The sequence below is a fragment of the Seriola dumerili genome, unplaced genomic scaffold (assembly GCF_002260705.1).
Source record: "Seriola dumerili isolate Sdu_G_001 unplaced genomic scaffold, Sdu_1.0 BDQW01000337.1, whole genome shotgun sequence".
NCBI lineage: Eukaryota > Metazoa > Chordata > Actinopteri > Carangiformes > Carangidae > Seriola > Seriola dumerili.
In genome coordinates this window covers 1410547-1438496 of record NW_019174592.1, presented here as the reverse complement: position 1 = coordinate 1438496, position 27950 = coordinate 1410547, and the positions used below count along the sequence as shown (strand labels likewise).

Genomic DNA, 27950 nt, shown 5'->3' with positions numbered 1-27950 from the left:
AGACGTTCAAACCAACACCGGTGCTCCTGCTAACTGGGAAGCCCACCAGCAGTGGGGTCGGCCCTGATTTCCTGTGCCCAGTGGATGCCACCTAACTCCAACAACCATGGGGGAATGGACCATCCTAGAGCGCCTCCTGGAGGCCGCCGTGCAGCAGCACTCTACTATGATCGGAAGGTGAGTTCTTGTAAGAGTGAGGTGTGTGTCTGTGGTTGTTAGACTGAAGCTTGCACAGGCGTTTGAATTGTAACCGGCATGTAAGAACAAACTGTTCTTGCCTGGTTCTATCATGTGTGCATGTATCTTCATGTATGTCCCAGCAAACATACAGTATTAAAAATAAGAGAGTACCAACGCATGTGTAGCATGCATGCAGAATATGAATCCTTCCCCTGCTTCCAGTCACTTCATTCCTGGTCCAAAGTGGTTGATGGCAGGGCGAGGGGGGCTTTAGCTTCTTTAATCCCTCTGAGTGACATGATGGGAGGGTTAGGCAACCAGGGGGGACGCTGTAAGCCCACACAGAAGCTTTGGACATCAGAGGATCCAGAGCAGTGTGAGGATATCTCACCTTAAAAATCCACGATGTCTCCATTAACAGTTTCCTGCTGTGCCTCTCTGTGCTCATTTCTTCATTCTCCCTCTGTTTTTCTTCCCACTTTACCATCAAGTCTGCTTCAGAAGCCATCACATTACACGTGTGCCTCATTTGAGCTTTCCCACAATTTCCTCTTTCCCTCCTTTCTCTCTTATCCTTCTCTTTCTGTCAAGTATGAAGTCATTTCACAACCTAAAAAACTAGTCACCAGTGCAAGGTCACGGCAGCTATGATTTATGCATTTTCCTGCATGCTAAGAGGTCTTGTATTTTAGTTTGAATAACTCATCCTCATCGGCTGCAGAAGGAGCAATTATTCATGAGCGTTTTAGCCACAGACGCACATCAGCTCTGGAGATGGTATTAGACATGATTTTACATCTAGGAAAGAACATATCTTGGGTCTGGGGTTTTCTTGGGACATGACTGAAGACCACAGATTCCGCATGGGTTCATTAGAGACTATCTGAATTAGCAGTTTAAACCAATCCCCTAAAGCTACTGACTCACTCGCGCAAGTAGTACTCTTGAATTATTGAGTGAATAAATGTCAGGCAGTTTATGAAATAAATGATCTGTAGAGACGTTCTCTCTTTTGGCAAAGGATGAGTCTTCTTCTGCTGACAAAGCTCTGAGCGTGAATTTTTGTCGTGCCGAGAAACTGAAATGATTTCGAGCCTTGCTCTCAGAGCAGTCCGTCGGTTGAATGGTTAGTTAGAGCTGTTTGCTTTGGTATTATGATGAATGATCGGTCAGTGTTTGCTTCCCCTCATTCATGAGACACTGGAAGTGCAGTGTCTCTCATTGACTGGACTAGTCATACTGGCTTCAGGGTCTCAGCAACAACAAGAAAGAAAAGACATGGAAAGAAAAATTAAAATCAACAAAGCCATCAAGGAAAACGCAAAACAGTTTGGTTGCAGTAGTAGAGAGGAGAGGAGCAGTATCAACAGAGTGAGAGATGTGAGAGACAGGAAGCAGATGAAGGAGAAAGAGTAATAAAGACTGTGAAGACGAAGGCAGCGAGGAGCGGTTATTCACAGACAGGCGAGCAGACACATGGCCTCAGTCTGCAGGGTGTTGGTAGGAAGCCAAGAGGACTGTCTCGTCACGAGATGGTGCTGCATGTCATGACCTAGGCAGGGCAACCAGGACACCCGGCGGCAAAAAGCCTCAGATCTTCTTCGTGCAGATTATATCCGTTGTCCAGACAGTTGAAATGTTCAGATGACGGCAGGAACCGGCCAAAAACTTTTTTCACGGTATCAAAATTTACACGCAGGATGTCCAGCGGCCTGCACAGTTTCACTTGCATTTGTTTAGTCTCGATATATTTGGCTTCCCTTATCCAGAATCACTCACAGCAATATTTTAGATTCTGTAATGTACACACTTTTAGTTTCAGTCAACCAAAGAATTACAGCTTTTGAAATGTTTCCAAAGTGAGTTGTAGAACTGTGCATAATATATTTCTGAGAAAAGTTGAGTTGTGCATTTTTTTGTAACAGTATAAAAGAAGTTTTTATGTGTACAGGAAGTTCAGAGATCAGGGTTATATCGACAGGTGGATAATCACTGCCTTGAACTCTGTAGGATCTAGTGAGCAGCTGAATGTCTATACAACAAGGGCAAATTAAAAATTTTTCACATACTTGATTCAAGATTTAATAGTATTTTAGACACTTCTCTTAACCACCAAATATCTGCATGGAAAATAAAAATAAGCCTCAGCTACTGTATTTCCTCAGATAGTGACTGGGGCCTCTGATTGATGAGTATAATTCATCATATTTTGGTTAAAAACCTTGTTTTGATCCGCTTCCGTTTGCCCTGTTAAAGTGATTTCATTACTCTGGCAATAAAAACTCAACACTTTCCTGTAAACATATCAAATGAAAAAGCTTTCCAGCATTTCAGAGGACAGAAACTCTCCATTTCTTACCAGGGCTTTTATAGTGAAACATTTGCAGGGACACCATATGCAACAACAGCCGGACGGGATTAAAGGACGACAAAGCAAAGTGGATCAGAATGAATGAACCAAATACATTAGATGAGTAATCGAGAACAACAAAGTGTTGAAAATAAATTAAAACCATAGAAATGGACACAATTCTTAAATGACATGCACATTATATCACCAGGAGTTCATCCACCCAGCTTTTCATTAATGAATCCCGTTTTTTTCTTTTTGTGGTAAGTGCTAATTAGCATTTGTTAGCATGCTACCAAGATTAACTACAACATGGTAAACATTGCTAAACATCAGCACTTTAGCATTGTCATGTTAGCATGCTAACATTTAGCTTAAAGCGCTCAAGTGCAGCTTAATTTCACCCAACGTGAACTTGTACAGCAAAAGTGTTGGTGGTTAAGTTGTAAGAGGGACTCTTTTGGCCTTGACTCTCATTTCCACAGCCACAGACTGAATGGATTTGCAGATTGATTGAGTGTCCAATTGACCGATTGGTTCAATATAGGCTGTCCTTTCTTTGGGAGAGTGTTACTAAATTGACCAAGAGAGTTAATTTTGTGGTTTCCATGACACTACATACGTAAGTTTGCATGTGTCTGTTTATTGGAAATCTTAAGGGCTGTTTTTGCTTGTTTCATTCACTAATAGAACATTTTACCATCTTTGTCCAATGAGAAAATATGAATAAACAACAGCAGGACATTATTCATGGTGTTTATTTACCTCTTAAATTTTGTTAACCGGAAGTGCTCCTAATAACTTGAAACTGAAAAGCGCCAGTCAGTCATTTATAGCTTTAGTTTCTGTGTGACAGTCTGTACGTTCCCACAGCAAAGTGCCTTCCCTACATCTGGCTTTTCTACAGCTCAAAACCATCTAATCTGGGCCATCACTGCTGACATGAATTTTTATAAATGCACGCTAATACTCCCTCAATCCTAAAACCTATTGGTCCCATCCGCTGTGATTTCGCTCGTCTCATTGGTCGGAGCAGGTGCCGTCCAGTGAGAGAAAGCGTTGGACAGGACAGGTTGGCTGTCCCTGAGGCGATGCCAACGTGTGCTCTCATGAGACCGCCATGACAACAGCCTGCAGGCCTGAGTCGGTTTGTCATACATGAGTCACACACACATTAGGGGGAATATAACACTTGTTGTTTATGTAAGATTACAGACGGCTCTAGAGATTCCCTTCTACAGTCAGGGTGTGTGTGTGTGTGTGTGTGTGTGTGTGTGTGTGTGTGTGTGTGTGTGTGTGTGTGTGTGTGTGTGTGTGTGTGTGTGTGCATAAATACTCAGACTGTGTGTAAAACATGAACTTTGTTGTACTTTCTGGGCATATCACGTGCTTGGATGGGTTTTGGTCCTCTCTACGAGTGTGTGTGTGTGTGTGCGTCTCTGTGTATTCACCTGCTACCTGTGATTTATTCCTGCCATTACAGGGAGTGGGCCAGGTGTAAATTGATTTCCCCGGGACCAACTGATGGACTGTGGGGTAGCTGTGCCTGTTGGTACACACAGTCTCTGAGGATAAACCCTGATGAAACACTCTCTACCTAACTACTGTCAACACATCACTCATGCTGTCTCTGTGGGCCCACTCCCATTGGCTGCAGTCCTACTTGTGAGCTGCCATTGGTTGGAGTGGGACTGCTAAACATGCAAATCCATCCTCCTTTACCCCTGATATTGATCTCCAATAATGGAATAGGAAGTGGAGCTTGATAGAAGACAGGGCACTTAATGAAACGGTCTTTAGACCTGTCCATTTGCAGTACACATAGGCTCACGGGTTGCAGCAACTGGAATGTTAAGTGAGTGATTAAAGCTGTAAGTACCTCATTGACTTTTTTGCCCGTTAAAATAAACCTTGATAGTAATTAGGAGAGCAAATATTCTTGCAGTGTCTTTCTCAATGAGAATACCGGAGGTTAAACACCTCGAGGACAATAAGTTACAGTGACTCTTGAGGAGCAGAAATCAAAGACGACAGTCCTCGTCTTTTCAGCTTCTTTTCTTCTAAAAGTAAAACATTTAAATCCTTTTAACAGAAAAGTATAAATCCCACATTTTTGTTGTCTGTTTATCAGTCACACAGTCTCCTCAAAAACAGTCAAAGGTTTCTCCTGCTGTTAGCATCTGCCTTTTTGTCTTTTTGATACTCGTTAGGACATTTGGGACACTGCTGATTTTTTGGGCTGCTTAACATATAATTCTCTCTCTGTAGTAAAGACGTCGGGAGTCTTTTTCACTTGTCGAGAATTTATTTCCTCTGTACCAGAAAAACAGACTTGAAGAAACTCATTAGCCGAGCAACTGTGAGGTTACAAGCAAACCATAATACAGCCCTCTCCGTAAAAGTATTCTTGCCACTTGGAAAGAATATCTGAGGTTGTGAATGTGTAAATGTTTAGTCTTGAATATAATACAACCGTCCTTCTTTCAAATGGAATTTCCAGAAAAATATATTGTCTAAGATTTGAGCCAGTAAAGGCCACAGTATGATTCAATTGAACTAGGTTGCACAACGTTTGGTTCCATCACATCCGATGGTGTCTAACATTATGTCCACACCACTACGTTTTCATTTTAAAACAGTGTTTTCTAATGAAAACCATCTCCATCCAGACTCGCACACCCGAAAACGCGTACACACCTGAGCAATCACGTACACTGGGCAAACGCGACCCGGTGTAAACACGAAGCAGATTGTCTACTCTGCAGTTAATTAGTTGCAAAAAAAAAAATACTAGGAACGAGGAAAAGCAAATACAGCTGCAGTGTTGCAATGCAGAATGTAACTCCTCAACAACTGCTAGCAAAAACAACAAGGTCAGTAACGCTTGTAACTCGTTATCCATGTTGCTTAAGCCACCTGTAATCGAGGCTGATAAGACCCAATCAGGGAGCGACCGTGGGTGTCTACACCATCGTTTCCAAACGTCTCTGTTTTCACCCATCCAGATTTATGGTGTTTCCCTCGATTGTGCACATGAAAAGTGACGGCTGATAAGTTATATTCAAACTGTGCCTGTTTTTGCACCTATTCACATCTGTGCAAAAAGTGCAGTATTGTTGGATTGACTCTTTTTTAGGCCGGATGCAGCCCTCTCCGATATCCGCCAGCAGGAAGCTGGTTTCAGACGCTCTTACACGGTCCGACAAACACGCTGAAGCACGCTGAGGCCTTTAAGCTTGGTAGCTTAAATGCAATCCTTGTGGTCGCAGTTGATGTGGAGCAGTTGGTAGAAGAGAAGGTTTAAGGTTGGCTTGTGTCTCAGCACGCCTCTGCACGTGTACACTTTACAGGAGGCGATCGGGAGCGAGTTTGGGTGTGTTCTTATACCAAAGCTCTACTATTCCTTCTTAACGTCGGCCAGCTCGCTTAGCATGACTCCTCAGCATGGTTCCCCTGAGTCAAATGAGTGTTGTCACTCAGGAGCTCGGCTCATCTGTCTAGGCGTGTGTGTGTGTGTGTGTGTGTGTGTGTGTGCGTGTGTGTGTGTGTGTGTGTGTGTGTGTGTGTGTGTGTGTGTGTGTGCGTGTGTGTGTGTGTGTGTGTGTGTGTGTGTGTGTGTGTGTGTGTGTGCGTGCCATTCACTCTTTCAGTGCAGTGCAACACACACACAAAGCTAAAACCAATATTTATTAGTGAGTGCTGTATGTTTACACGTGACTCAGTGTGCCTGTGTTTGTTGACAGGTTACAGCTCTGTCGTCACATGACCTTTAGATCATCGTGATTTTATTTAGCAAATCCCTGTGGTGTGTTCACAACCCTCGTGGAGGTGATAGATGATTTTGTGTAGTGTGTGGCTTATCTAGCGAATGTGCGCTATATTGCATGGAAGAGAGGAGAAAATAAGAAAGAGAGATAGATAGCTTCTCACTGGAGGCAGATTCCCCAGAGAGATACTTAAAAAGAGACACTTACACAAGGCCAAGAAAGGCCCCCGACGTCTATTCACTCCATATCCCACCCTGTCTCTGCTTTCACACTTCTTCCATCCATATGTAATGACCCCTGGGATGCTGTCGGCTGTAATGTCAGCACCTTCGCCGCGCTGCCATAAGAAGCTGGTTATTAAAACGCTCTCACATGTTCCATAGGGACAATATGAATCACCAGTGGGAGGTGGATGCATGTAATCTCTAACTTTTTAGAACAAAATCCACCTGCTGATAAAGCCGAACGCCATCTGGCAAAAATAATCAAAAGAAGCAAAAGATAGGTTTATGTGCCTCGCGAGTGTGCATTAACGTTCATGTCAGTACAGATAGTGGAACTGATCTGCTCCAGCTGTGCTACTAAAGATACAAATGAGCCCCGGATGCAGGAGAAGAGCCGCTCTGTAGCTGCTTGTAGCCTTTCATGACTGGAGCACTACAACCAGGCTCCACGGGGACTGCTGGAGAAGCGGAGTTGTAGCTGGGGGAGAAAGAGAGAGCAATTGCACATAATTATATGGCTTGTGGTCTCATTTCTTTCTCCTTACACACCACACCCACTTCCAGCCATCCTCTCTGCATCTCAGCTTCTTATTCTGCTTCTCTTCATCCTCTCACTTCACACACGCTGAGGTCAGGGTTGATGTGGCGTTCACATGCTGATGGAGTAATCCATCTCCTATTGCAAGCGTGTGCGCGCGCGTGTGTGTGTGTGTGTGTGTGTGTGCGCGTGCTCATCAGATGTTATATTAGAAGATGAACCTCAATCCTCATTCTTAATCTTACTCCAATTTGACCATCTACATAATGGTGTACATTGATGGAAATGCTAGTGCCTAACCAGAACACAATAACATGGATGGTCATAGAGAAGAGAGAGAGAGCGAGAGAGAGAGAGAGAGGGATGAATGGATTAGAGCAGGCGAAGAGGTCAGAGTTCAGACAGATTTCACCTTGCAGGGCCTCGGGGGGGAAGCTGTCTCTGGCAGGGTGACTCAGCAAGGCTTATAGGTTTAGCGTTAGCACCTCGCTGGAGGACAGAGCAGGTCAGTGTTAGGATGATACTGGGGGGCTAGTTTAACCCGGACATTACCTCACACACACAAACACAGGAGAGCAACCCTGCAAATAAAAAATAAAAAAAACACCTCATCTTCATTTATAAAGGATGTTTTCCTTTTAAAACATCAATGTAGCAGTGGTACATTGCACTGGGATACCCTGGAATGATTGCTGTAAAAAATGAAATTATGGTTGGCTTAATTTCACTCCAGTGGTACTATTAGTGTTTATTTGTACACAGCTTTTTAAACTGATTTATTAGTTTTTCCATGCTTCCAGGCAGTCACCAGTCTCGTTTCTCGCAGACAGCTAAATCTTGTTGTGAATTGTCTGCGATCGTTCAGTCGCTTCACTTTTTTCGTATAAGTCAGTTATAGTAAAGTGGAAATGCAGTTGAACGCAGGATCCAGTTTCAAAACTCTTCCCTGCCGGTGCTTTCAGGGACCTGTTGTCAGATCTGACATTGACTGAAAAAAAAAAAAAAATCACCTGCTGAGATCTACACCGTCTTGTCAGAAAATCAATACTAGAACACGGCAACATGAAGAGCAGTCCCTGCTCTCATCTGCATGACCACACGACGGTAACAGTGATGTGATGAATTATTTATCTCAGGCGAGTTTTACATCCTCTGCAAGATCTCGCTGACATGAGCTGTAAATCATGTAGGTGGGAAAACCGGTCGGAGTGAGTATGCTGGCTGTTACATTTTATTTTAATGAAGTATTAGTTATAAAAAAATATTGGAGGAAGTTTCCAGTTCTTATGAAGCCTATTAAAGCAGGTGACGTAATATCAAGTAATGTAACCATGAATTTGTAATGGGTTAGTTTTCTCCAGTCACTTTCAGCTGGGGGTGATGCAGTTTGTGTCTTTGAATAGATGTTTAATTAACACCAACATGGCATGGACAGCAACATACCCAGCTTCACTCACACTACTGCATTTTAGTTTTAAAACACATCTCTTTTTGCAACGTTTTTGCCTGGCGTCCACACTACACCAGAGCCCGTAAATCAGAGACTTTTGAAAACGCTGCTGGCCCTGTTTTAGTTTGAAAACTCCCGGGTTGCACTGTTGTCTGGACGGGCAGAAGCGGAGACTTTTTGAAAACGATGACGGAGACGCCCACAGTCGCTCTTCTCATTAGTAGTGTTTTCTGCAACTCACCAACTGCAGGGTAGACAATCTACTTCCTGTTCACACTGGCACACACGTACCGAGTGTACGTGAATGGTCCTGTGATATGCGTTTTCCGGTGTGATAGTGTGGATGGAGATCGTTTCTGATATGGAGCTAAAACGGCCGTGTGGATGGAGATTGTTGTATAAATGTGGGTACATGAATAAGTAACCTGAAAGGTACACATGAGCATTAACAGTTATAAATGTATAAGTGATAACTCAGAGTATTAATAATACACAGGAATGTGCCACTACTAATAAAACCTACTATAAACTGAATGTAAATACACTGAATGGCTTTGTAAATGTCGGCCATTAGTATCAAGAATGGGCTCAGATTTCATTAAAATCTTAAGGATTATGATTTTAATTAACTTACAGTAGCGATTTTTTTGTTTTGCATCATAAAACTACATTAATTATTAGGGATAAAGTTAAAAAAGATAACTAACTTTGATCTTTGTTTGGTACAAAGCAACGCTGCATCTTTTGAAGTTTTCCTAGTTCAGCCTGTGGCTGCGAGATCATTGTCTTATTTACACAATCTGCTTTTATTACACATGACTAACAGCATTCCTATGTGGGAATCATCTCCATGCATCTCTCTCTCACTCTCTTTCACTGTACCTCCACGCTTTATCTCACTCCCTATCACTCTTTGAAGATGAAGAGACAATCATCTGCCATTGATTTATTCTCCTCGTCCCCACCTCTACGCCCGTCATTGGCTGCATCGCCACACTTTACTGACGTCTCTAATGAACAAGTGTAAGAGTCACTTAGACGACAGTGCACTCATCGCTTTGAGCATGCTTGAGTGTGTGTGTGTGTGTGTGTGTGTGTGTGTGTGTGTGTGTGTGTGTTTGTGCAGAGGCAGTATCAACTCCTGCACTTTGTGATTGACTCGACATGAATAAAAAAATCACGAGTGCACACCAGTCAAACACCTTGCACATCGCTGAAACACACACCATCTCCGCCAGGACTGACATACTGTAAAAAAGACATCTGATTCACTGCCCCCTCACATGTGTGCACACTCACACACACTCACAACCAGATGGTCATCCAAATATACAAACATGTGCGTAAGCGAACTTGCAGCGTGGTTGCTATATTTACTCGTTACTCAGGGGCAAGAATCATTCACGTAGACACGCACACGTACCGCCAAAACTGTCACAGTCCCCGAGTTTGCAGCTGATTATATGAGCAAACAGACAGAATGTGGCAATTCATTCACACCTCACAACACACACACACACACACACACACACACACACACACACACACACACACACACACACACACACACACACGATCCCATTCGCAGATTCTTCAATTAAGCAGTGAAGTCAAGCTGCAAGGAGTGCATTTGACTCTCGGCAATATGTTACATTCACACCGCTCTCATGGCCAATTATTAAAAAAACTACTTGGTAGACAGTGCTGTGATGTGAAACAGATAAATTTAGCCTCCACAACCTGTAGAATGACAGCAGCAGGACTCGGCTGCTATTTACTGGAGGAGGCTGTATCTCCCAACAGGCAGCAGTGTGACCTTTTGGGAAAATGAGGCTGTATTCATATCACATCAGATGGCGGAGAGTAGAGATAGAGCGTCGGATAAAAGTGCTTTCAGACGGTAAATACTACGTGGGAGCTCAGGGTCCGATGTTCTTCATACAACGTCTGAATTCCAACAAGGTAGTTAAGTTTAGGGAATTAGATTTTAATTTTAAAGGAAAACTAAATATATGTTTCATAGTGGGACGCCTACAGAGTCCGAGCCCTGGACCGAGGTGGCCGTTAAAGGCCAGCATCAAGTTCCAGTCGTTCGATCCCAAAGGTATCAAGACCAGCTTCCTTTTAGAGACCAAATACAAAAGGCACGACAGTGAGGAAGGTTAATTATGATTATTAAGACGATACTAAATTAAAACCTAATCTAAAGGACATTTGTGTAATCTACATAATATCTGCTGTATATGTCCAAATGTTCCTCGAAGTGGATAAGCTCCAAAAAATACAACATTATGAGAAATCTTTGCTTGTTCAGCGACGAACCCCTGACCCTAAAAGAAGAAATAACAAATTATTTCTCTTACAACTTCAATGTGGAATTCAAAAGCAATAAAACACACTGAGGCTCAATTTATAGTAGATAATGTTAGCTAATGACTTAAAAACGAATCTCTGCTTGTGCTGCTGTTATGCCACATTTTAGCATACACCATTTTGTGGTAATTGCCTCTGGCAGCAGTAACGACTCCAGCAAGAGTTACGTAGACTCTTTTTAAAGTGCTCTGAAAAACTGGAAACTTGAGCATTTACAGAACGATTCCTTGACAAGTGGGCAACTCCATCTGCTGAGGAAGATTGTGTGATTACGTTTTGCCAACATGTTATATAGCACTTAGAAAAAGTGTTTTGCCAATTGCTGTTTCCATCACCAAGAATGAATTTTGGATCTCAAATGTATCACCCCTTAAGTGTAGAAAATGGACAATGAGCAAGAGAAGTGTGCAGAAATGTTCAGTCATGTGAAATATGTTATTTAAATCAGATTGTTTGGACAGTTACTCTCGAGCTAATGGTGCATTAGCAGCTACTGTAGCAGCAGGTCAGGACACAGTGGAGTGGTAAGTGGTATACTCTCAAATCCACAGGCTGGGACCTCTGTAACTTCTGTTGTATGCGAAGATGTCACTATAGTAATGAATCCCATTTCATTATGAATGCGTCATCCACTGCTATAATTTCCTACCGATCCTAAATCAGTTCACACCCTTTCAATATTAACAGTCCTACGAAAACAAAAAAACAAAATGAATGAAGATGAAATGTGATGTTTACTGTCGGTTCAGTTTTAAAAGTTGTAAATACAAAAAGAAGAAATTAAGATGTCAGTGTAAATAATTCTGATAGTCACTCTGGACATGAGACATGCGTTCATGCAAAAAGTAAACTGCCTTATTTTTCAATCATCAGTGATTTCCATTGTGGCAGATGTCTTAGGTATAAGAGCATTTTTCATCGATTGAGAGTGTTTGGGATGTTCCCTGTGCAGCCATGTGCTGTCTGATTGTGTGTCATGGAGGCTCCCTGCATGTGCCAGAGCTGCTGATTTGGGTTGGGGCTTGGCACGAGAGAGCCGCGGTGGGTGGGATGTTGGCATGGACGCAGCAGCCCTAACTCGGGATTGTCCAAAACCCACCGATTTAATCCGGATTACGCCCATCATTTCTGTCTCTCCCTCTCTCTCTCTCTCTCTGTCTGTATTTCCCTCCGTTGACCCCCCCCCCCCCCCCCCCCCCCCCCCCCCCCCCCCTCCGCTCCCTCCCCCTCCCTCCTTTCCCGCCCACGCATTCACTCCCTTCCTCACTCCTGCTGCTCTTTCTCCTGCTCACGCCTCACCCCTCCATCCCGACCTTACAACCTACCCAAAAAACCGATGCCATCCCGCTGGTTGGTCTGTTGCCACGGTGACCACTCGTGTCTCTTCTGTTCCTTCTTGCCATTGATCCGTTGTGAACGAGTAGATTTTAGAAAGTCTATTTTTAATGTCTGGGCTCCTATTTAACCCTTACATGACTGCTTTAATCTGTTGCCAAGGTAACTGCTGTAGTTATTATCGACATGGAGACCCTCGTGTACGGTGCACTCATGTACCTGTGGTATGAAAATCAGATACTCATAAACCCATCTTTGAATCAATCTGTTCATGCAAATCAAAAAAAACAACAACCTTGATTTGTATTGATTGATATGTATCATTTCATTATACTGATTAGTAAAATTACACAAAAATACACCGGACATTTATGTGTGTCTGTGAGCTATGATCTTCAATTTATCTCCAGAGCCAGAGCCAGAGTCAGTTCTCATTCATCACCACACCACTTAAATACCTTTGTCTGTGTGTGTGTGTGTGTGTGAGAGAGGGAGAGAGAGAGAGAGGAAGAGATAGATGGAGAGACAGAGAGATGGATGGATAAGTGAACAGTATTAGAATATACTATTATTAGATTTCCATTTTAGCAGCTTACAGACCCAGGATTACACTGAGACTACAGTATATCATAATGAATAGAGAACCGTCTCCAACAGAAAGATACACTCTTCATAGAGTGTATGAATAGATGAATAGGTAGCTGCAAACCTGCACGTGTACACTCATAGTCAGCATTGTAAGGCAGTATCACATTTGTAAAGTAAGGCAAATAATAACATTTTCATTTTATTTTATAAACATATTTTTTTAATGTAAAATCTGAAAAATAAGACTGACTTTACAGTTAAATAAATAAAATGGAGTAAAAAAGTATGATTTTCCCCTCTGAAATGCAGCGGATTAGAAGTATAAAGTAACAAAAATGAAATACTCAAGTAAAGAAAACAACCTCAAAAATTGTACTTAAGTGCAGTATGTGGACTCTACACATCTAAAATGTATGATCCTGGTATTATTAGAATATTTGCTTTGGATGTATTACTTTTGAATATTCATCCAAAGAAGCTGCAGTGTTACATAATGTCTCTGATTTACCTGAACTGAACCAAACTGAACCTGACGCCACCTGATTGGCGATCAAAGGCTCCCAGACGAGACAATGATGAGACCATTATTACTGGTTGGTATGGCAGAAATTCATCTTCATCTTCTCCAGAGAGGATGGAACTAACACCCGGCAATGTCAGACACAATCGGCTTTGTGACGCCCTGCAACAGCTGGGAGTGTGTGTGTGTGTGTGTGTGTGTGTGTGTGTGTGTCTGATTAAAATGTGTGTTTGCACATGTGTATGGAGAGGTAACCTTATCCCGCATGAGCAGAGAGAAATCACTGTTTCTGTGTAATGTAGTGCAAGTACACAGTGCATATATGTTTGTGATATCGGTCGTGTGTGTGTGTGTGTGTGTGTGTGTGTGTGTGTGTGTGTGTGTGTGTGTGTGTGTGTGTGTGTGTGTGTGTGTGTGTGTGTGTGTGTTTGGAGGTAGGTGGTCATGCAGGATAAAGGTCCATCAGCAGGGGAGAGTGCAGCCCCCTCACTCCTTCTGTCACTGGCCTGAAGCACCGGAACATCCCTTCTGTGTGTGTGTGTGTGTGTGTGTGTGTGTGTGTGTGTGTTTGTGTGTTTGTGTGTGTGTGAGGTTGCATACAGCCTAGTGCCAGGTGACCCACTGTGAACTACTAGCTATTGATAAACCTTGGCAAAGGAACAGAGAGAGAGGGAGAGAGAACGAGAGAGAGAGAGAGTGTGTATGAGAGGTGTCTGTCCGTATTTGATGTGACAGGATTAGATTTGTCAGAGATACTGGTACGTTGTATTTGGGTTACCAACTGGCGCTGTTAAGACAGGAAGTCAAAACATTAGGAGGAGAAAAAAAGAAAAGAAATAAAGAGGCGGGATAAAGGTTGGAGTAAACAGAGAGCTGGACAGAGTGAGGAGGGATTTTCCTAAACCACCTCTAACACAGATGACAAAACATTACTCCAGATTTTGCTACACACTATTAAGTCATTGTTTTCTTTTTTTTTTCCTTTGGGTTTTTTATTTGTAGCGAGACTTTATACCTAAACAACAAAACAAGCCGTTTGTCATCACCGGCAAAAATATCACCTATCGCCTGAACGTCAGTACCATTCAAATCTGGTAAATACGACCTTGACAATTCATATTCATACAGACACGTTCAAATCTGCAGACTACTTGTTTAAGGAAACTTGGTTAAAGAAAGTGTGCTGCTAACTGCGACTTTCTTTTGTACCTACATACTGAAATAATGTAATCATCGAGACACTGTTGGTATGAGGTTCTGTGCCGCAAGATGTCGCTCATGAAGAAAATATAAGTCGGCATGTTTCTCAGATTCTCTTAGCACAGGCTCATTGAACACTGTTTAAGTTAGCATATTTTGCATTTTATCATTTTATTGATAATAATGATATCGACTTACTCTAGCATGCTAACTAGCCTGGGTCCGAACAGCTATTAGGATATGCTTGGATAATTATGCTAGCTAGCTGAAACAAAGCCAGCAGCTAAAATGTTATAAGCTACTGGTGATTTTGCCTCAAATGACTGCTCTAGCAAACATTAGTATTAATTTCATCTCTTTGCGTTGCCCATCTAACCTTCATATTGAGAAAATACACTTGGTGTGTAAGCGCAGTGAGATGCTAGCCTGGTTCAAGACCCCTTCACTTGGAGTGAAATGGCGATTCAGTTAAATTATTGGGTGAGCGGCGTACATATCTGAGGTTGTGAAACAGAGGACACAAGATATAGGAGGCCGATTGGTGAATATTTCAGAGACATGAACTTGGACGTAAGATGGAGATGTCAGTAAGAGAAGAAACAGAGCAGCGGCAGCAGCAGGGATGAAAGTGTGGAACATGGGGGAAAGGAGTAGGTGCAGAGTAAAGCAGTATTGATGGAGGCTAAAGGTGAGCCTCTGAAAAGGATTAGCAGGTCAGCCATAACATTGGCTTGTTTACACCAGAGTCCAGAGCAGCTAACAGACTCGTCAGCCCGTAGAGGCAGAGCTGGGAGCTGCCTTTTTTACTTATCGATTATTATTGACGATTCCAACCCAGAAAAATTAATTCTAATAATTTTAGCTATTTTGTTAGAATCAAAAATTAAATGTTGAGACTTTGTGTCCATATATTAAAAAGGTTTCTGAGCCTATTCTCTTCATCTTTCTTCTCAGTGGATTTAAAACAACAGCAGAGCCAGAGTTTCTTTTCTCTAAAATGGGGCCAATACGTCCTAATTTTCCTCACTAAATTATGTTCTAAGTAACTTCTTCACAGCTGCATAATTTAGTGTGCCTCGCAGGCATAATTTGCTGTTTTCGGTGAACTTTTTCTTTTTTTAGGTTTTTAAAAATAAAGTATAGCAGCTTCAAGCACCTAAGCCGCACTCTAACGGGTGCTGCCCTCCTCCTCACAAGAAAATATGCTGTTCTGTAGTTGACTTAGCTGCTGATCGGCACACTTCTATCTCTCTCTCTCTCTCTCTCTCTCTCCCCCTTCGTTTTCTGCCCCTCGCCTGTTGCCGTGGTAACTAGCAGGGGGAATGAAGCGAGCGAGGAGAGATGAGAGGAAGGGAAAAGAGGAGGGGGGGGGGGTTGTGTTGGGTTTCTGGGTGAAGGAACCAAAGCTGTTCTTCTTCTTCCCTCTTCTTTTATTTTTTTATTGCCACTGCCACATCTGTCCAAAACTTACGCTTCTTATCGATCCCTCGGCCAATTATTCCATCCTCTTCCTCATTATCCTCACACATTTTTCCTTTTCCTGGTTTAAATTCTTCTTCTGTCATCCGCAATGAATTCCTGAATTATTTTGCTTTTTCTAGTCCATCTCCAAATTAAACACCGCACTTGTCTCTATCCACATCTCCGTGATGAACGACACACTGTGCACTTTCTCTTGGCCACAACTCACCTTACAACGCAAGTGTGTATGTTGTCATATGCTTTGCCTCACGAACCCCCTAAACCTGAACTCCAGCTCTACCCATTGAGCTACGTCCCGCCTCACCTCTGCTTCTATTTTTATTCCGATCATCCTCTCTGATCACGGTGTAAGCAGTGTTCAAGGTTTCATTAAAAGAGATTGACATTTAAATTCAAGGGAGGACGACAGTAATATCAACAGAGCCTCGCCGCGCATGGCATTTAAATTTCTCTGGAAGTTGAATAATGCAGATCACTGGGGCAGCAACAGCGTTGTGTGTGTGTGTGTGTGTGTGTGTGTGTGAGTGAGCTGGATCTGTTGCAACAGATGCAGAAAGTATGATCATTTTTTTCCACGTTACTGCACATATTTCATTTTTGACAATTAACTTCACATCCGTGATGAGAGCTTTGAACATGACAAACGCCCCCCCTTAGTGCACGATATCCACGTTCAGATAATGAGGAAGAGCACGAGAGGAAGACGGTGGGTCGGGGGACACACAATTGCCGGAGGAGAAGAGGCGTTTTGGGATTGTGTTGGCATAATGTTTTTGCATAATCACCGCCGCCTGTGTGATGGCACAGGCAACATGTTTGTTAAAGGAAACAACAAACACTGTCTGTTTGGAACAGAAGGTGTGATTGTGTTGAGATATGCGCTAATATGTCTGCCATGTGGATGATTTTCATGCAAATGTATTATTTTGTCCAGCCAACAGTCCAAACATTTGAGAAGCTGCCACCAGCAAATGGACATTTTTTCAATTATGTTTTCTTCTTTTTCTGTTGACTGGTGAATCAATTAACAAATCAGTTGAGCAGTAACACAAATGTAGTGCAGATGGTTTGGCAGAATTTGGTGAATGTGGCCGCCACAAGGGTTCGGCAGCAGGGAGAGAGGGCATTAGATTGAATGCACCGGCAGTTCAAATGCCTCATGTGACCGTTCGCAGAGAAACCAGGATCTTCATAGAAAACTACGGACACAATCTGGAGATTATTCCTGACGGGGGTGGGAGGAGGGTGGGAGGAGGGTGGGGGGCCCAGAGAGCCCAGGGAGAAAGAAAAAATAAAAGAAAAAAAGATGTTCTAGAGAGGAGAGAAAAAACAGGTGGGGGATGCTGTGTGGGGTACGATAATCTAAAGCTATTTGATGGCATTAACAAAAAAAAAAAAAAAATCTAATGCAAGAATCCTCCCTTGGCCCAGCCACAGATTACAGCAGTGGGTTGCGTGTGGAAGCTATTATATAATTCATTCTCTATGATGAGATTTTCCTTCATTGCTGGTTTTCTTTACTACACCCCCCCCCACCCCCCATCTCTTGCACTCTGTCCCAGCACTGGCAGGTTTCTCTTTTAATTTAAGGAGAAGATGTCCGAGCCACACTGGGTTTTTTTTTTTTTTTTTTTTTTTGGTGACTTTATAATCTTTTTATCCCTGTCTGGAACTAATTCATCTTAAACAGCAATTTGATGTCTTCTTTCAGTGCTCAGTCAGTTTTAAAGAGTCTCCACTCGCTGTCTGGATGTGGATATGTACTGTGTGGATGTGTGGATATGTGCACAAGTGTGCGTGCGTGCGTGCGTGCGTGCGTGCGTGCGTGTGTGTGTGCGTGCACACGTGCGGACATTTAGTGCAATACTCCCTCACTCTGGTATTGTGAATTCTCTGCTCACTAAGCTCCTTAATGGAGTCACTACAAGGGCAAAACCATTTTCATTTTTTTTTTGCATTTATCTTTTTCTCCCTCCCCCCTCTTCCCCCCCCTTCCTTCCTTCCTTCCTCTCTCTACATGCCAGCTGATCACAGGTGGGCGGATTGGCAATAAGTCTTTTATTTTTCATTTTGGAGGTCATCACTAGTGACCTGCTGTTTTGATGAGAGGTACATGTGAACTGCACGCCGTCAGACTGTGGAAAGGATTAACTCTGCCCTTTGACTTCACATCTGCGCCACACAAGACTGGCAAAGCCACTGTGCGATTGGTAGATTACCCTTCACACAGCCAAATGCCATCTAATGATTATCTGGCAACGTCTAAGGTGCAGTAGAAGGGGCCTCCCCCCTTGGATCTGACGTCCGGTCACAATGGTGTCCAGACGAATGGATCTTCTTTTTGAGTTTGATGTAATAGCTCTATAGCTACTGCCTGTACACAAATATGACTCTTTCTATGAAATACTGTGGATTGGCCCGAGGTAAATTCAAGTGACAGCTACCATCTCTTGTTGATGTTATCTAATAAATCCAGACTTATCCTGAGGGAAAGTTGTACGTGAAAAGGAGGAACGAGGTGAAGGTGGGATTTGAAATGAAATGCTGTCTACTAAGGCTGCAAGAGAAAATGTCCCTGTATAACTGTTTATCAGTCTTATCAGTGAGGGACTGAGACTAAAAGTGATGTTTGACGTTTTTATATTGCTAAATAATCCTACCAGCAAACTCTTTAATTTCCATTACTATCATTATCCAGCAATTTATCTTCTGAAATAATAAAAATACACCATGAAATCACAAAATAATCCAGTGCTCCCCTATTTTAATAAGATGTGTGCCCTCTGCCTTTGTGTAGCTATGTTGACACTATTGTAAAAACTATAGTCAGACACTGTTGCTGTGTCTCAAATCGGATACTTCAGCCATAGTGCGTGAATTACGACCCAAATCCCGAAATCAAACGCTGGACTGTGACCACACATGCCGCCCGCCTGTTGGCTGCTTTGTTCATTTGACTTTAAAATGAACGTTTTACTTTACTGTGTGTGCCTCCTGTGTCATGTGACATGGAAATTAGGCCGCCATCAGCAACCAACGACGTGTCCTCCTTCCTTGGTCACCGTTTTCACAAACTTGAAAATATGTTGGTGTTACCTCCTCTTTTTCATAGTTCACTGTATGTTGCCGTACTTGTCAATGTGAATGCTCCAAATAAGTTTATTTGAATGCTCCAAATAAATAAAAAATAAAAGCATAAATCTTTAACAGTTGAATTAATGTTTAAGGAATGGCGTCCCAACAATACCTCCCAAACATGACACCATCGCATACAATTGGTTAACTTACAGTTTACTTTTAAAGTCTGACAGGCACTTATGGTGTATCCGTGGAGCTTTATCTCTTTAAATTTAAATGGAGTGTGTTATGCACAGTGACCTTTTCTCAGGAATGAATCGCTCTTCCTGCACTTCATACTGTATTGCCCACCAGTGCTGCCTCCAGAACCATTTTTATATGTCACCATCTATTGACTTGTATGCACACAAAACCCATAAATCCATGATAAATGTAATGAGGTCAGGTTTTGATGGGCGACTGTAATGGCGTGTAGTCTCGGTTCACATGAAGTAATGACAGTGATTTATCATACCATTATTTATGGGATTATCATTAGTACAAATGGTGGTGATTAGTGAGTGTTGATCTTATGCAGAACTCGGTCTTAACTCCCTCCTATCTGCGTGACTGAACTACGAGGCAGCAATCAATCAACAGATTAACAGCGATGCTCAGGCCTGCGTCTGCAGTCTCTGCAACCTTGTTCCAGACTGAGTTTAGTCACAGATTACAGTGTGAGAACGACAACAGGCTTGCAGAGACTGCGAAAAGCAAAAAGCTTGCTGTCTGAAGTGCTTTGCCTGCTCTCAGTTCTGAAAAATAAATGAGGGATGAATAAAGTAAGAAAAGAACAAAGAGAGCGAGATGTCTGCGAGAGAGGAACAGAAACCTGAGGTCCATCTGCTGTGTGTGTCTTAACATCACGAAGCACACGGACACACTAAGTGTACCGATATGCCAAGTCAGACCATGTAAGCCCATGCTTGGATAGACCCACATAACATGCACACACGCGCACAGAGTGAATTGAAGTGAACCCAATTTCAGCAAAAATAATCTCTCTATCTCACCACAACGCTCACAGAAATAGCACCTAATCTGCAGAGGGGGCTGACCTCAGTCATACCTGTTGCTAGGGCAGAGAAAGCAGACAGCGTCCATGCATGCATTGTTTATAACAAAGTCAACAGCCGAGCGGTTACTCTGTATGACTGTCTGCGGGTGTTTGGATGTGTGCAGCTCCAACTAAAGTGAGTCTAAACTGAGGTTGCCATGCTAACTTGGGCTAATGATGCAGAAGGCACTAAAATTAGACAAGGAGTCGTGTCATTTCACGTCTCTCTACCTGTAAACACCCTGACAAAGCACACACACACACACACACACACACACACACACACACACACACAAACTGCTTCTTGAATTACAGATAACAGCCTGTGAGTTACGAGCTCTGACGACACTTCAAGGCTCCACTCATAACTGTCCTTCTTTTGGAGTGTTTACTTTGGCTGATAAATGGAAGTTGGAGTACAGCACTCTTCTTCTCTGGTTCTTATCAGGAGGAACAGTGACCTAACAGTGGTCCATCATTAGTAGTTTTTCCCCTCTTTTACCTCTGCCTCTGTGACGTCTCCCTCACATCTCTCTCTGATTAAGGGTTTCAAATCTCCTTTCTGAAACTCCCTGCTGTGATTTCAGTTTCAAACCCTCCCCTCGACCTGGATTCTTATTTTTTCCATCCACACTTCGTCTCCTTTATCAGATTTCTCCTGAATTTCCCTCCTAATTCTCTTGTCGTTTTTATGTTTTGAAGGCACGTGGTCATGTCCAGTTCCCTTCTTACCTAATCATTACTCATAATTACTCCTTTTTTTTTGAAAGATTTGATGCTTTCTCATAAGAATAATGGATAGGTGGAAGATAAATGTATCAGTAATGTTGTTGACAATCTCATTATTAAGGACCATTCATACCAGAAAGTTACAGGGCAATTCATGTGCGTCTTCTTGAAATGGGCAAACAACTAACACGTTAGCAAGCCAGACTGTGGCTCGTTCTGTTAAATGATGGTGTGAACTAGGTATTCTTAACACAGCATACTGTTTTTTTTTCACTTCAGAGCTGATTATACAAAATTCTAGATTGAAAATCTTCATTCTGTATCTGTATATTTACATTCCTCCTTTACCGGCTCTCTTATCTGTTATCCGTTTTTCCTGCTTTCCTGCACTTGTCCTCAGCACATTCGTAGAACCTGGAAGGACATCAGATTACTGCACGTCTCTGACTGTATTAACCCCCATTTATCTCTCTTTGTCCTTTAGGATCCTGCTGACAGTGGTGGTAATCTTCCGTATCCTGATCGTGGCCATCGTGGGGGAGACGGTGTATGAGGATGAGCAGACCATGTTCATCTGTAACACTCTGCAGCCAGGCTGCAACCAGGCCTGCTATGACAAAGCCTTCCCCATTTCCCACATCCGCTACTGGGTTTTCCAGATCATACTGGTGTGTACGCCCAGCCTCTGCTTCATCACCTACTCCGTGCATCAGTCGGCCAAGCAGAGGGACCGGCGCTACTCCTTTCTCTATCCCATAATGGAGAGGGACTACGGGGGAAGGGAAGGAGCCCGAAAGCTCCGCAACATCAATGGAATTCTAGTTCAACATGGCGGCGATGGCGGAGGAGGGAAGGAAGAGCCTGACTGCCTGGAGGTGAAGGAGATCCCCAACGCCCCACGGGGCCTGACCCACGGGAAGAGCTCTAAGGTTCGCCGGCAAGAAGGGATCTCCCGCTTTTACATCATTCAGGTGGTGTTCAGAAACGCACTGGAGATTGGCTTCTTGGCGGGTCAATACTTCCTTTACGGCTTCAGCGTGCCTGGGATCTTCGAGTGCGACCGCTACCCATGTCTCAAGGAGGTGGAGTGCTACGTGTCCCGGCCCACGGAAAAAACGGTTTTCCTGGTGTTCATGTTTGCGGTGAGCGGCATCTGCGTGGTGCTCAACCTGGCCGAGCTTAACCATCTGGGCTGGCGCAAGATCAAGGCCGCCATCAGGGGCGTCCAGGCCCGCAGGAAGTCTATCTGTGAGATCAGGAAGAAGGACATGGCCCATTTGTCACAGCCGCCCAACCTGGGACGCACACAGTCCAGCGAATCAGCCTACGTCTGACCGTGAAGAGAAGAAGAAGAGGAGGAGTGGGATGAATGTGCAAGAGAGAGAATGAATTAATTATGATTTTAATTTAATAAAGATGGTAGGAGGTCAAACAAGATGACCTCTCCTCTGTGATGATGGAATGAAACAGAATGTAAAAAAAAAAAAAAGACCAAATCTCCAGCTCTGTGACTTTGTAAGTCAAGAGACAGCAGAAGAAGAAGAAAATTACAAAGAATAAAAGAGGAGAAAAAGTTATCTTCTGCAGACAAACGATGATTTCTGGTCTCATGGGGAGATATTCCAACTGCCATTTTATACTTTTGTCTTTTTTTTATTAATTACCTTCTCTGCCCCTCGTTTCTTTTACTGGGAGGAATTAAATCCTCAAGGGGCTGGAGAGGGCAGGACTAGAAGATGAGAAGAAGAGGAGGAGAAGAGAGAGGGGAGCAGATGAGAGGCTGTTTTGTGTTCTTGGGGGATATTGGAGGACGACGACGGTGTTTGAAGCATCCCATGGTGATTCTCTTCTGGACTGTGTCAGCTTCAATGAAAAAGGGGGACAGGATAGGGGGGTGGGACAGGGAGGATGAGCGGCAACATCATTAAAAGAGGAACGGAAGAACTGTCAAAGCCGTGACAGACTCTAGAGAATGAAGCCGAAGTTTGCGAGTGAGGAAGAGTAGGAGGGAGATATCACACTCCGGGAAAACGTATGAAACAACTGAGGAGGGAGAGAAAAGAGGAAACGTTTTTCTTTCGCTTCCTCTCCTCGCCGGAGACTCAAGATACACCGAAGCCAAGACAGACAGAGCTGCCTCTGATTAGTGTCAGCCTCACCTCTGCTGGAACGTTGTCACGAGCCGAAACCAAGAGAAGAAGACTGACGATGTTTATGTTTTGTCTCTTGGCGAAAGATGATTTTAACACAAACACAGCGAGAACCATAAACACTTTTTTTCTTTCCTCTCCCCCTTTCTCTCGCTCTCTCCGCTCCATGGTTGGCAGCTATATAGACCCCTGGGGCTTTGGATGACAGTAATGACCCTCGCTGCACTCTCGCTACGTAAACTTTGGAGAGGAACTTACGAACAAATGAACAAACAGCGTGCAGACGTCAGTGTCTCTGAAAGCACAAACCAAACTTCTCTCCGTCTAGCATTCCAGCGTGCTGAGAGACGAAGGAGGGATGGAAAGAAAGGAGGAGGAGAACGGGAGCTTGTGGAGGAGGGGAACAGTTCACTTTATTACAACTTTAAACAAATTTTATAAAATATATCACCATGAGTTATGATTTTTTTTTTTTTTTTTTTTCTTCTGAGAAAGCGATGGTGCCATCCTTGAGTTTCATAGAGTATAATATTATTTATCCATTTAGAGTATATCCAAATAGATTTATTTATCTTTGCGGGAAGGTTGGTTGGGATATCATGTTGCTGTTTTTTCAAATGTATAAACTGTTTGTCTTTTTTTCCATTTTAGTTTAAAGCGTTTCTCACCGATGGAACTGATTAATGACATGTACGGCGGTGGGAAGGGACGAATTGTGAGCTTTGTTTTGAAATGTTTTGAGGCTGTGCAGCTGATTTTTTTTTTTTTTTTTTTTTGCAACAATTATGGAAAACTTAAATATAATTAACTGCATTCAAAATGCAGAAAAATGCAGCTGATAAACACAACATCGAGCCTTGGTTTTCTTCAAAATCAGCTGCATGGCTTCAGGCAGTTAAGGCCTGCGAGCCATTTGAAAAAGGCATGTTTACACGAAGCGATGTTTCTCGATGAAGCTGTGTAACCATTGAGTAGCGACTCTCTAGGGACAGTTGTGTTTTTGAATCTCAGTGTTTTTTTGTTTTGTTTTTTTATTTTGCATTTTTTTTTTTCCTGACTGGATTTCAGCATGCATGCCTTGTAAGAGAAAAGTAAAAGAATGACATGAACGAAATAGAAAAAGATAAGATGATTGAGAGTGTTGCACCTTGAATAATGCAGACGAGTGAGAGAGTGGCAGACTGAAGGAACTCACATTGGGATGAAGGCTGTGTTCATGGACACACACACACACAAAAAAATAAAAAAGTGGCACTACCACACTGTGAGCCTGTGAAACCATAACCACATATAAGGACAGTTCAGTGAACTGTGTGTGTTGTATCCTTTGATAAAGATTGAATTATTTAACTGACATGGACACACACGGAGAAACACACCAGGCCAGCATACTCGTGTCCTGTTGTGATTACGACGAGCAGAGGTTAGAACAAGTTCATGCCAAACTCAGATTTGGTCTGTTTTAAATCATTTACGTTGAGTCTGGTGCAGAGACAAAGATATGTGACAATACCAGTTACTCATCCACCACTGCAAACTGAATGGGCTTATAACGCTGTGGGGGTTTGATTCTTACAGGGGCCACCCATGCACTAATGCTACTCTCTCACAGCATTTGTATGATGCTTTAATTAAACACATGCTTATTATCTTCATATCAGACTTTATACCAAATTGTAGCTAGAATAATTCATCTTAATTAATTATTGAAACCCTCCTTGTAAAAAGATTTGTAATTGAATTTTTTTGTTCTATCCAATTTCCTTCAACTTGCCTTATCTTTTTCTACGTCAGCTAGTGATTTCCTACAATTCCCACAATGCCTTTGGACAAGTCCTAGGTCATGATGCTCATGGCAAATAAAGCGGTAAACATGTTGCCACCCAGGTAGAGAGGGAACCCCTTTATAAGACTGAATCACATTTTCTTAAGAACAAATTAAACAACAGCGTTCTGGAGCCAATTGCAAATATATAGTTATCAAAGTTCTTACTGACTTACTAAAGATTTACCGCAGGTTTAAAATCTTCACACTCTTTCTCTCATGTGTCATCAGATACCTTTGTGACACTGACATGACGATAAGTAATGCTGTAAGCCCCATAAACACGTTAGTCATAGCTACAGTAGGTGCAGCTACTCTGTTTCTCCATTCACTCCCACTGACTTAATCTCTGCGATTCTTACAGGTGATTATCCCCAGGTTTAGACTCCTCTGAGGATTTCTATGGGGCTCAGTGGGATCGGTGCAGCCTACTGTATGCACCAGGAAGGACAAATACGCTGACAGAGCACGCCAGAACGCCTAATAATAGAGGGCTGAGTCTTGGCTTCCCTCAGTTACTGAGAGCTTGCGCTTCTAGCGAAGGCTTAAACGCTGACCTTGAGCTTAAAGGCCAAGCCAATGTCCTGTACTATACGCATCTCCTACTGGCGAGTCACTGCACAGTACAGCACTGGTATAATCTCCGCAGAGCGCAGGTCAATGCTGTTGTGAACACTATTTTTAGTGAATGGTACACACACACACACACACACACACACACACGTCCAACATGCATTCATTCTAGGAAAAAGAATCAAATCTGAATGTAGGAAGAGCAGAGTTCACGGTACTCCTCCTGGACTCTGTCGTTATGTCTGGTTTCATTCAGGTCAGAAACACAAACACACAGTGAGAGGATGGAGGGCCATAAATGTGTCCTGGCTTTCTTCGGTTTACATTTATCCAGCGTTCATTAGTGACTCACGACTCCTGCAGCTCGACAGTGAGCTGGTACGCCACTTTCCAAAGTAAAAGCAGGCCCCAGATGTTCCGACAGTCCACCGCTCTCCACTGTCTGCTTTTCTATTTGTCAATGTGAAATGAATTATGCAACTTGTTTTGTTTTTTTGTTTGTTTGTTTTTTTGTTTTTTTTTCATTTGCTTATCTTTTTTGACTTGTGGATTCATTTTGTTGTCTGTTGCTCTTTTTGTGCAGTGACATATCAAAAAAGAAAGATGTTTTTTCTATGTAAAGGAACAAAAAAGTTTGTTTTTTTTCAATGTGTAAAATCAAGGGTAGAGTGTTCAAATATAAGACTAGCAGAAAATACGTTATATTTCCTCCCTTGCCAAAGTAATATACGAAATTTCATTAATTTTCAAAGAGTTTTTTTTTTTAACTGCATGTGTAATGGCTAGAATAAGCATGTTTCTATGTTTTCTTCAACAGAAATCTTTAAAGAAAGACTTTTTTTAGTCCAAACTTATGGAGCAAAGCTATTACGTCTTGATGCAAAGTGTGTATATTACTTACCCAGGTCTTCAGACGGTACAGAGCCAGGCACACAATACCAACTCAGTGATGTTAAAACTACCTATTACAGTTCATCAGTCTCAGTTTCTACTCTCAAAAGATTTTGAAAACCACCACACACACACACAATGTACATCCTCTACTTTAAAGAAATTTGCACATGAATATTTACCTTTATAATCTGCAGTAGAAGATGTTTTGATCAGTCAAGTGATGGACTGTAAAACACAGGGTACACAGGAGTATAGGTATACAGGTTGAAGACGTCAGACACCAGTACATTCCAGGGTTTAGCCCCCCAGCACAATGTCAAGTTAACCTACACTTTACAACTTCTTAGTGTGTAAATATGATCAATCCTCTGTGAAGCTCTTCATGGACAACCTACCGGGGCACAGTACACTGAGAGCAGACTCAGGAAAGACAACAATGCTGATCTTTTACACCAATCTTTTCTAGTAAAAAAAAGAAAAAAAATGCTGTTTCTACGTTAACACTTTTATAGAAATGGTACTACAACATGTCAGCATGCTTTTCATTTACCATCTAACCTTGTGCTGTAAAGCCCCACCCAAGAAAATTGTCTTGAAGCCTGATTATTAACCTGTTGGTGCTATTGAGGTTGGACTCTTTACCAAAAAACATTGATTCAGATACATTCCCTTGTCTCCAGCACCCATACCACAGGTCAGGTGGCAAAGCAGATCTCCTTAAAACTTAAAGTTACTCTTGACTGTTACTAACAAATGGGCATGTCCACGAAAGCCTATATAGCAGGTACTGATATCCTTATCATCAAACACTCCGCAAACTTTATACTGAAGTCCAAGTAGCAAACAATTAGATTCCTCAGGAATGCAACATATAATTGAGCTGTTTCATTCATTAACACAAAGCTCACTCAACGATCACATTACTCTTTATACTGCTGCCAGAAGGACCTTAGATTAACTTAGTAATCACATTATGTAGCCAATCCTAAGGGCTGGTTGGTGGAAGTTTTGGAAACGCCCGTCTCATACAGGACATTAAAGGGCTCCTTATTTATTACAAACTAAAAAGCCATAGTTTAAAAACAAAAAAAAAGAAAGAAAGAATTTAAACTTGACTTAATTACAATGTGCACTCATGGGACAAGATTAATCATACGTGGTCAATTAGTTGATCATTTTTTTGCATTTCAATTGAAAATTAGACATCTTGTTCCAAATGAAAAGCTTTTTACTGTATTTAATCAAATGAGAAAATGTAAGATATAAAGCTCCTCTTATCCAGATGTTCAGCTTCAATTTTCATTTTATTCTGAAGTCAAATGCTCCCTCCCTCCCTCCCTCCCTCGCGCCACAGCCCCGTGTCATACTGGTGCTGCTGTCCCGCGGGCTGGATTATTATGACCATTTCAGGGTTCAGGAAAGGACCTCTCAACCTCTCACTAATCTGTCATGATATCAGTCGTGATTACTTCATCTAATTACACTGAGTGGCAGATCCAGGCAGAGTGGAATTTAAACCACCATCCGGATTTGACCAAACAGCCCCCCTGTGCATCTCTCTCTCTCTCTCTCTCTCTCTCTCTCTCACTCACCCACCA

The 27950-nt window shown here is 42.5% G+C and overlaps 1 protein-coding gene across 1 annotated transcript; it reads left to right on the top strand.

Moving 5' to 3' along the window:
- The first annotated feature begins 97 nt into the window (after positions 1-97).
- On the top strand, positions 98-22315 carry LOC111232864 (gap junction delta-2 protein-like). Its single transcript, XM_022760538.1, has 2 exons — positions 98-177; positions 21395-22315. The coding sequence occupies exons 1-2, from the start codon at positions 107-109 to the stop codon at positions 22242-22244; spliced, it is 921 nt and encodes a 306-aa protein (XP_022616259.1). The 5' UTR covers positions 98-106; the 3' UTR covers positions 22245-22315.
- The last annotated feature ends 5635 nt before the right edge of the window (positions 22316-27950 follow it).

Bases quoted from the DNA above. Each gene is read 5' to 3' on its own strand.
- LOC111232864 (XM_022760538.1), top strand. From the start codon at position 107: ATGGGGGAATGGACCATCCTAGAGCGCCTCCTGGAGGCCGCCGTGCAG. The intron at 178-21,394 runs GTGAGTTCTTGT...TTTGTCCTTTAG, and splicing joins CACTCTACTATGATCGGAAG to GATCCTGCTGACAGTGGTGG.